Source organism: Diorhabda sublineata, chromosome 3 (genome assembly GCF_026230105.1).
Source record: "Diorhabda sublineata isolate icDioSubl1.1 chromosome 3, icDioSubl1.1, whole genome shotgun sequence".
Lineage (NCBI taxonomy): Eukaryota > Metazoa > Arthropoda > Insecta > Coleoptera > Chrysomelidae > Diorhabda > Diorhabda sublineata.
In genome coordinates this window covers 22,480,622-22,491,924 of record NC_079476.1, presented here as the reverse complement: position 1 = coordinate 22,491,924, position 11,303 = coordinate 22,480,622, and the positions used below count along the sequence as shown (strand labels likewise).

The window sequence follows — 11,303 nt, the reverse complement described above, 5'->3', positions numbered from 1 at the left end:
AATAAATTGAATATTTTTAGCTGTCTTTGATTTAATTTGAACAAATTACCATAATCTTAATAGTTCACAGGATACAAAGCAAATAGAATGAAAAGAAACGTAAATAATATTATAAATAATTCTGTATTAATATCTATCTTAAGTAAAATAAGTTACAAGTCAAAATTAAAACTGTCTTAAGTCTAATCACAGTTATTACATTTTTTTCATTGAAATCCATAAAAAATATTCTAAATAAACATAAAACATGCAGGACATGTTGAAGAGAGACGGCATATCAATTTTATAGAATGATCTATATGGGACGCACAGGAATGCATCTGAAGAATACTGAAACATCGAGTTTCCTCTAATCATCAAACTAGTATGCTAAAAAAATAAATAAAATAACTTATTATGACTATAAACAACCCCAATAATCAATATTTGAATAACCAGTAAATTCCAATTTACTAACGAGCCGGCAAAAGATTTTCAATTGTTGATGTTATGCTAAAATTATCAAACAAATAGTTAGACCCAATTAAAGATCACTATTAGTTGAAATAGTTTGATTGTTATCGGCAATTAACATCAACATTATATGTGACTTTTATTATTAGTGGCTCTTCTTCTCTAACTCAGTACTGATACATATAAATATACATAGATAATGTTGAAATTTGAAGTTACTTTGTGCAATGGAAAAAGGGGTACACATATTATTCTTCAAATTTCTATATAATATAGCACAAAACGAACCATTTACCTGTGACAAAATTGAAATTTGTCTAGTAACCCAAAGTGTGCAATAAAATTAGTTCAATTTCAATCTCATTTCAAGTAAATTTAATATTAAAATTACTTACGTGCTGATCTATTAGCAAATCCATTAGTAGCAGCAGATCTATTTCCCACTATGGCACCCGGTCCACCTCCCATGCGATTTCCTGGGCCTCCACCGAGTCCGCCACCTCCCATTCTACCTGGTCCACTGCTATTGCCCACACCAGAACCACCGCCCATTCTTCCACTACCTGCATTACCGCCTGGACCTCCACTAAATCTAGTAGGTCTGCCGGTACTATTATCCCTAAAAAATAAAATTTGCAAGTAGGAGCCGTTATTGTTACAAATCGAAATTTGTTATGTATCTCAAAGTGTAACTTATATAATATTTGCTTGTACACAAAGAGTTTCTATATAATTTAGCAACAAAATCCAACCTTAAGTAAAATAGATATTCCTTAAGGGCAACCAAAGTGCATAAAATTAACAAATGAATTAAGTAATTGGTTCAGCATACCTAGATCTAAATCCTACACCTCCACTGGTACTATCACCTCCGGATCCTCCTGCTCCATTTCTAGGCCCTCCTGGTCTACCACCACCTCCGCCTCCCAATGACCTACCGCCTCCACCAGATCTATTACCTCCAGGTCCGTTTCGGAGGCCGCCTCCTCCTCGGCCACCTCCACCACGACCACCGCCTCCCATACGATCTTTACCACCGTATTTACTAAAACCTCCACTTTTTGCGAAACTAGAAGGTCGATTCGCGATATCAGCAAGTTTTGGGTTTATCACCTGAAAATATTAATCAAACTCAATTAAATCAGTAAAAAATTTTAAAAATCAAAATAAATTACAAAATGATTATGAAAAGTGATGCACCTTACGAATTTTCAATGTATACTCTCACATTTATTAAAATAATTGAGAAACAAAAATCAGTTACCTCAATTTTGTCTCAGAATTTTTTCAACGTCAATTTATATCTAGTAATTTCTAGTTACCTGATTAGCTTCCTTCAAAACTGATAGAAGATCTCTTGCTTGTCTTGAATTGGCTGGAGTAAAGAAAGCGTAGGAAGTACCAGTTGTGTCTGATCTTCCTGTTCGACCTATCCTATGAATGTAGTCCTCGGAAGAGTTTGGATAATCAAAGTTTACAACATATTTTATTCCATCCACATCTAATTAATACAAACAGATTAGATGATGTACCACAAAACGAGTTACATCACTTTTCCAGATGGACATTTAGCAATTTTTACAAGTTCAATGTACAATAACCGCTCATTTAAAAATAAATTTTTGTATTACATTAAAGAAAAATTCTAAACCAATATAACAACTTGTTATAAACAACAATCGATTTTTATCAATTAAGGTGTAGAAATCTTGGTTAAATACTTATTTTAAAAAAGAAATAAACAAAATAACCAAAATACCACTTTAATGTAGCACAATTCCGACACCTAGATAATAAACGGTACATTACCTTGGCTCTAATATGTGCAAAATAATATGTAAAAATAGCTTTTTTGGAAAAGTGATTTTTTTTTCAAACACTAGTTGAATGTTTTCGACTTCCCAAAAAGTGTAAATTTGTAGTTATAATCGTCTGACAACAAAGCTTTAAAAAATGGCTTTATTTACAACTAGTTATTAAATTCTATTTCTTCTTTTATATAGTTGAGAACCACGACAAATTGTATTATCCAATGGTGTTAAAAATATTCCCTGTGGAGTAATTTTACCTTGGAAATGACTAGGAAAAGTTCATCATGTCCCAAAATTTCCTGATTATTTTCAATATCTATTTTGTGTATGATAAGAGAAATTGGCTAACTAGAATTAGGCTTCCGTAAAGGTGCATTTAGATGGTTACCTATTTCCCTGTTCTATATCTATCTCCTTTGTTGTTAATTAAAATTTTTTACTCTTAACAAAACGATGTTCTAAAATCAGATTTGTGTCAACTTCATTTGGGTAATCGAACCAATACACTTTTCAGAAATTTACTGATATTATAAAAAAAAAATATCAATTATTTTAATTGTAACTACATATTCAAATCAGCCTCAACACTAACTAACAGTTTCCTACAAACTTAACGCATAATTTGTAATTTGGAAAAAAATTATGAAGAAACTTTATGTTTCTATTACTGGTTTGACTTTCTGGCTAAAGTTCGCCAAAATGATAATCTCACCATTCCCAAAGAATGTGTTGCAGATATTGCATTAATTGGAGAATACTTCTCACAAGTAAAAGTGGTAAAACCTTCGATTTCTAGGAGAGTCCCAAAAAACAGGAAGACATCAGACCAGGTCAGGAATCATGACAGATATTTGCATCTTCAAACACTAGGACAAAATTTGTTACATTTACCTCGGTATGTATCATGTATTTAGATTCCAAAAAATGTTTCCAGCTTTTTTGAGATTCTCATGTCAAGAAACCCCTTTGTGTTCAATTTGACAGAAATCATAGGTAAAAGATTTTTTTCAGTTACTTAAAAATGAATATGAATATATGAATAGTGCCTGAGACTGGAGCTTCCTACTGTATAATGAGAACAAATTTTGCGTATTTGGCAATTATTGACTTGTCCCAATATACAAATTGAACAAAAGGCTTGCACTATGTTGCATACAACCTTAATATAGTGTGGCACTGGATTAGCAATGGTATGTAGTGACTTTAATACAGACCAACATCATAATTCATATGGAGAAATTATTTACTTATTAAAATCTTATAGCCCAGATTTCAATCTTTGGAATGTGATCAATAGTCACTAGTTTTATCAAAAACTTCACATTTTATTCGAGCTATAATATTAGAACCATTGAATTAAAGAATGCTCGTCACCAAAATGAAATCAGAAATTAATTTTGTAGCGCTTTATGATTGAAATATTTCCAAGATATAAAAATTTAAATTATGCGTTAATTTAGTTAGTGTATTCATTTGGAAATAAACAAAATTAAAAGACAAATATTTGAATTAAAATTGTACCTATAATAAGAGCAAGTTATAGCTCTGAATTTTTTTAAATAAAACATTCAACTAGAACTAAAAATAGTAACAAATAAAATGGAACGAGAATACTAACCATAAAACTGAATAAAAATCCATGTTGCTCTGAAGTTTTTAAGAATTCATTGTGTTAACAGCTATAGTAGCAATTGTAAGTTGGCTGCTGCAGTGTTGGGATAGTGACGCATACTATTTCTTGCGTAACTTATTACATTTGAAAAAATCAACATTCAGGTACGCATCGACGTCATATTCCTTTTTATTCACTGCAGGACCGAGAGGATGACATTTTTTCTGATATGAAACGCAGCTCGGCCAATATTAATACGATTTCCTGGAAGGTTGACTGATAAGCCGAGCTACATGCAATGGGGCACTAATATTTCACTTCTGGCTTTAATCCTATCAGTCTTCCATGACAACAGATTTTATACAAACAAGTTTTTATGTAAATTTTCCTATAAAACTATCTAACAAATGGAAGTTACTAAAATCGTTGATCACATTTAAATATGGGGCTACCACATAGTCCAGTTAAAAGAAAATAATGAATTAGAGCTCAAAATTGCAAAATACAGTCATAGATTTTTCCAGTACAAAGATATATTTGGATTTCTAAAACATTGAAGAGATATAGAAAAGAAAGAATCCGTTTTCCAGCTGTTGATGTAATTAGACACATTTAATACAAACATAATAGTATAATGAGACATCGGTTAAATTAAACAATGCTCAGTCATCTTGAGTCACTCAATGGTAATTCATATCTTTCATTAAGCTGGAAATTCGTAGTCAAACTAATTTGACCGTAACATCTGAATATTTACAGTTCTACTATTCTTATAAAATAGTAAAAACGAGTGAAACGAATTGTGTCAGTAATTACCACAAAGACTCCTCTGATATACTCAGATAAATTAAGTCAAGATTATGTAGAACTGATATAATATTGAATCGTATAAAGTAGTTCATATATTTGATACACAATAAGTAAAGTTGTTAACGAAATGTTTTTGTTTTATCTTGGGACTAACACATGTAGTACATTTTTATAAAAGTCCATGAGAAAACATCATCAATGTATTTTTGTCAAAATAAAAGCTAATTCCTCCTCATTCAGCTCAATTCCTATAAATTTAACACAATCATTAAATTAATTATTGTAGTGGCAGCCCTCAAGTAAGCCAGAAGTGTGTAACAGGTTTTCAATGTTTGAAGTGACAGAGTGCCCCAGTAGTTGTATTCTAAGTGCCATATCCCCATCGGTCTTCTGATCCACTTCAAAGTGGGGTGCAGACAGCCAGAGGCACCGCAAGAAACAGAATTGCATCCTTTAAGTAAGAACACAACAAAGGCGTATCATAAGCAAAACGTTTTTGTTTTCGTTTCATATTTATATTTAATTGCTATGTACGCTCATCCTGCATGTGCCTCTGAAACAAAGGAATAAACCAGACTGATTAATCAAGTGTCAAAATAAAATATATCAACTTAAGATTAAAAATAAATATAAACTAATGTTATTATTGACCTCGCAACTCTAATATCTAATAAGACTGCTCTATAGTGAAAGTATCAAAGTAGAAAGTTCTATTTTATTAACCAACATCTTCAAGAAATTCACTTATTCATTTTGTCAAATGAAAGCACAAATTAGTATTCTTAGTTTTCCAAAAAAGTTAAAAAAGTCAGTAGTAGAAGTGTGGATAGATAGCATAGATTAAAATGTCCCTAGATGCACACCACTCATGTATTTTTATATAAAGTAGCTGTTGTACAGTGAGGTCTCAGAAATGTGATGTCACTATTGGTGCAATGGCTTTAATGCATAATTATCAGAAACAAAATGTTTTTTAACAAATAAACAATTGCTTTGAGGGGTCTATTTGCCCCTGTGAAAAACTACTAAGCATCGATCTAACAAAGTTTCATCATTTAGAAACTTTTTTTTCCACCAAAAAAAAATTCTAGTAAAAAGTAAATCCTCATTAATAGTGTATACCAAGAGTTTTTAATATACACATGTTAATCCTGAGTATTCTTAGTTACTTAGAAAAGTTGAACAGAATTTAATTTATAAATCAATTTTCAATTAAAGAGAAATAATTATAGAGCTTAACAAAAGACAAATCAAACTATTAGAAAACTCAAAAAACAACAATTTGTATTAATAGCAATAATGATTTTTTGAAATACACATATTTGATTGTGGTATAAAATATTTTTCATCGTAATTTGCAAACTAATGAAGATACTAACAAGTAAGTAAAAAAACAAAAGCAATAATTTTTTTCAGTTCCAAAGAGTGGTAAGATTAGTGTAATACATTTTTGACTGAAACTTATCAATTTAAATTTAATTTTTTGGTGAGTAGAGAACATGTAATTAATGTCTAGCTTAAAACCCAACCCAAGAAAAAAATACAAATTTGACATATTGTCATTTAGGGTTCATAGACCTATACAGTGTTAATTTTGATATTTTCATGCTATTTACTAGAAAATCAGAGTATCACAAAGTATATACAAAAAATAAGATGATTCCTCACCTGAAAAGTTACTATTTGAAAAATTTGTGATGTTAGAACTCAGAGACAGTATTTAAATGTAACAAGCATCATTAACGAAATAAAATCTATTTGTTTTTCATTATGAGAAAGACAAGAGATGATTAAAACCTCCCAATGAATAAAAGATATAAAATCTAATTAGAATTCAGTATGTCAATCTACTACATTATATGAAATATGAAAAGGATGTGATATCTCAGCATCGGGGAAAAAATATATAAATATCAGCTCACCAAACCAGTCTGGAAATCCCACAAAAAATGCTACTATAGACAACAGTACCCAAATTTTAGCACTGATGTTAATATGCAAAATTTCAAAACTGAACATGGTTCGATTCCTAATATCATTTGCATGAACTTAATGCTCACCTAATCCTCTAGCAGCTACATCTGTAGCAACCAAAATAGTGGATTTTCCATTTCTAAATTCATTTAGAACAAAATCTCGTTCTTGTTGGCTTTTATCTCCATGCATGCATACTGCTGGCCAGCCAAATCTTTTTATTGCCCTTGTTATTGCTTCTGCCTTCTTTTTAGTTTCAACAAAGATCAAAATTTTGGCATCAGGCTCATTATTATTTCCTATTTCTTGCAAAAGTTGATTAAGTCTGTAAGAATGCAAATTTTTATTGAGGGCGGACAAAATTGAAAGTTTTGTTACAAAAATTGTGGCTGTTTGTTCTATTCTAATTAGGAAATTTATTAATTTTACTGTTTAATATAAACTTCCAATTTATCAAAACATAATAACCTCATATTATTTTTTTACTATCTATTACATTTTTTTAATTTTGAACTGAAAAAATGCAGCGTTTGCTAAAACAGTAAACCTCAATCAGTAATAACCCCCATATGTATTATACAATTTTTCAATATTGATGTTATTTTAATAATTGTGTCATAAAAAAAAACAATATTTTTGTTACAAGTATAAATTATTGCTACTCACTTAAATTCTTTTTCAAATTCTTGACAAACATCAACAATTTGGAGTATATTATGATTGGCCGAAAGCTGGAGAGATCCAATGTTAACTTGTACATAATCTTTTAAAAAATCTGTAGCTAATTTTCTCACTTCTTTTGGCCAAGTTGCGGACCACATTAAAGTTTGTCTGTCAGGTCTGATTTGTTCAAGAATTTTTCTAATTTGTGGTTCAAAACCCATATCCAACATTCTATCAGCTTCATCAAGAACCAAGTATGTGCATCTTTCAAGATTTGTTGTGCCTTTTTCAAGAAAATCAATGAGACGACCTGGAGTAGCTATACAAATCTCAACACCTCTTTCTAAATCTCTTGCTTGCGGCCCTTTTGGAGCTCCACCAAATATACAGGTATTTCTAACATAGGAGGAACTTCCAAAATCACTGGCCACTTGTTGAATTTGTTGGGCCAATTCTCTGGTAGGAGCCAAAACAAGTGCAATTGGACCATCACCTCTGCTTATAGGAGGTTGGTTGTTGATATGTACTATTGCAGGAAGTATGTAAGCCAGTGTTTTACCAGAACCTGTTTGTGCAATACCAACTAGATCCTTTCCACTCAATGCTATTGGCCATCCTTGAGCTTGAATTGGAGTAGGTTGATCATATCCTTGATTTGCAACTTCTTTCATAACATAATCAGGAAATACAGCTTCATCAAAATGTTGTATGGGATTGGGGGCGTTTCCATCAATGGTTATTTCCTTTGCTCTACGATACTGCTCAACTTCATATGGTGATCTATTAGCTACTGAAGGATGAGGAACATAAAAATCTTTTTTAAATGGCCTCAATTGAATGTTGTCCCATTGGGGTCTATAAAGACGGTTTCCTTGAGGGCCTCTATTAGCACCACCTCTGCCCCCACCTCCTCCGAATCTACCTCCCCCACTTCGAAAACCACCACCTCCTCCTCCTCCACTTCTAAATCCCCCACTTCCTCCACTTCGAAAACCACTTCCACTGCCTCCCCGACCTCCAGCACTTCTAAATCCTCCACTATCATTCCCACGAAAACTGCTGCCGCCTCCAGAATTATTGCGACCTCCACCTACACTTCTGTCATTTCCACCACTGTTGGAGAAATTATCACGACCTCGAAATGAGCCACCACTACTTCCAGCTCCTCCACCACCTTGTCTTCCAAAGGACCTAGAAATAAACATTATACTAACCACATTGAAATTTTCTTAATGTCTTTCTGTTTTACACTATATACACATTCCTTGTATTATCTTTAGACAATATAACATGATTTATTGAAATTTTCCTAACTGGTGAAAGAATAAGAGACTTTAATGTAAAAATGAGTTCGCAATTTTCTAATTATTGTTTTTTACATAAAGTCAAAGGAAACCATTGAATAAAACCAATAAAGCAAGAGACTGAGTATGAAATAAATACAGGATTTCCTGGAAAACTCTCACCAAATGCAAATGTTTAGTTCAAGTTTATAACATGCTGAAACAAATGTCTAAAGAAGAAAAGTATTTTGTGGTTTTGTGAAATAACATTGTACCAAATAGGGCCATCCAATTAAAACTCAAAGGACAAAGGAAAGTCAAAAACTTAATTTGATTGACCTTGAATTTACTATAGAATTTGTTAAATGAATGATATACTAAAACATAATTCTAAGCAGTACAGCCAGATTTCCCTGTTTTCATTGCTAGTGCTATTTAATCAATCCACAATTTTCTAAGTTTACATTCTTGCAATATGTTTTCCACTTATCTGTCCTCCATTTTACAGCTAAATCGCAAATTACTATTTCTTAATCTAGCAAGAGTCACCACTTTTTTCAAACACTATATAACAGTAGCCCATTTATCTGATATAACTATAGAACTTGTTCCTTGTCCAATATAGTCACATCTAACACCACATACTGACTTTTCAAAATTAAAAAACTGCATAATTTCACGACTCAAAGAATTTTATTTTTTCAACCACATACTTCAGAACAAATTTAAAGATGGTTGTTTCTGATTGACTGAAAATCTATCAAATTAAAAAATAAAGGTCCCAAAAACGTGTTGTTGTTTCGATCATTATTTTATAAATATATGAAAATAAACACAACTTTACAATTTGTAGTCAATAGCTATGATAACGAATGCTTAATTCACACGGCCATTTTGTAATGAATGTAAAATATTACAAATACAGAGAATCAAATAGTAAAATATACGATGAACAGGAATAACAAACCAATGAAAAATAAAACTCACATTTCAAAACTTTCAGATGAATGAGGGAAACACGTAAATATTCTAGATTTTTCTTTACGTCTCGAATCGCCAATCGCGTCAATGTATAATCATGTAATTGAGTTACTCTTCGTCATTCACCTAAATAACAGATATAATTACAATTGACAGTAAAATACATAACTATAAGTTTTTTACTTTTACCGAGAACTTTTAATGATTCATAAATCTTCAAATTTTATTCCTTCAACAGAACTGACGTATTTGCTACCACCAAAATATGGCAGAAATGTAACAGGAAAACGGAAGATTACAGTCTACGTTCGTTTTGAAACTCAGAGTACAAAAGGAGCGAGGGAGTGAGAATCATATTATATAAGTTAGACGAAGATAACAAAAACCTTTCTGCCAATCACAGAACTAGCTACAGTTCTCCGAAGAGATCGCCGACTCATTCTAGAACCATAGCAAAAAGAAACATTAAGGATAAGAAATAAACTATAGAAAATAGTTTATTCGACCTTTTAGGAAAATGTGGAATAGAGATAAACTGTAAAATTTAAGAATGCCACTGTATGTTTAAGTTCTAACGCATTGATAATAATTATATAAGTGGCTTTTCGGAAACTAATAGGGTTCACTCGATCATAATCTGAATGCTGAAAATGTAATCCGGATCGCGCTTCAGTTCTTCGGAAAGTGATCGATGACTCTAATCACTTCATAACAATTGGTGAATAACTATTAAACAACTGAATAAAGTAAGGAGTTTCTCGGTATATAATAGTTCAAAAACCTTCCAGAATGGGGGTGACAAAGGATTATAGTATAAATGTGGCAATTGTAGATGAATTGAAATATATGGAGTTAAAAACTTTAATATCATAGTTTATTATTGAAATATTTTGACAGATACTTTTTCATATACAAATTCAGGTAACTGTGAAGACATGCCAACTGATTTTGAAACCGTTTACCAAGTTTTTAAACGAACATATGAACATGAACTGAGCTGAGAATAAATAGAGAGAAAGTATTGTAGCTTGTTCAAGTGAGCCCGAACTGCTGAAAGAGAGAAAGAGTATCGGTATACATTTATATAATACTCCTATATTGACAGTTCTTATGGGAACAAACGTCTCTACGTTATGGTGCCGACAGTATCCATTTTCTCTCTCGGTCGGGACAATTTATCTCTACTGCGCAGGACCGAGCTGAAACCTTTGAGGATAGAGGAATCGTTGTCATTTTGTCTTCCTTGGTCGGAACAGCTTCCACTTATAGGAATTGTCCATATAGAAATATTACATACATGTCGGTATAGTACTTTCTAAATCTCTTTACTATATTCTGATTAGATGATGCCATGATTGCCAGTCGTAGAAATGAGGAAAATAACTGTTGATTTTAATAGCGAATAGAGAGAGTGACAAACCGACGGTTTCCTTCCTATTTGTATACAAAGTCAACTACACAAACCCTCTTCGCGCGAACGACGATTTTTAAATTGCGCATGCGATCGGTCCTACACTGATTTGGAATAAGACCCGCGAACATTCATAGTATTTCACTGTAGCCGTTTTTAATTCCAATTTAGGACAGATTGCATGGGCCCTTTTAAAATTGTAGTTCATTTCTAAATATTTAATTTCCCTATCACAAATTCAGTTAATCATTGATTTTGTTCATGCTAAATAATAATTGTGAATATTTTCGTAAAAATGCACATTG

General features: G+C 31.9%; 1 protein-coding gene across 2 annotated transcripts; it reads right to left on the bottom strand.

The window, feature by feature from the left end:
• Positions 1-13: 13 nt before the first annotated feature.
• On the bottom strand, positions 14-9,903 carry LOC130440917 (ATP-dependent RNA helicase p62-like). Of its 2 annotated transcripts, none has more exons than XM_056774285.1 (8): positions 9,771-9,903; positions 9,594-9,713; positions 7,327-8,514; positions 6,747-6,985; positions 1,776-1,954; positions 1,286-1,566; positions 849-1,072; positions 14-369 (listed from the first exon to the last, which is right to left on the bottom strand). In XM_056774285.1, coding segments are annotated over exons 2-8 (2,121 nt in total). In that variant the 5' UTR covers positions 9,596-9,713; positions 9,771-9,903; the 3' UTR covers positions 14-361. The 2 variants fall into 2 exon arrangements, with proteins under 2 accessions (XP_056630263.1, XP_056630264.1); XM_056774286.1 differs by having other exon boundaries at positions 9,777-9,903.
• Between the last annotated feature and the right edge of the window lie 1,400 nt (positions 9,904-11,303).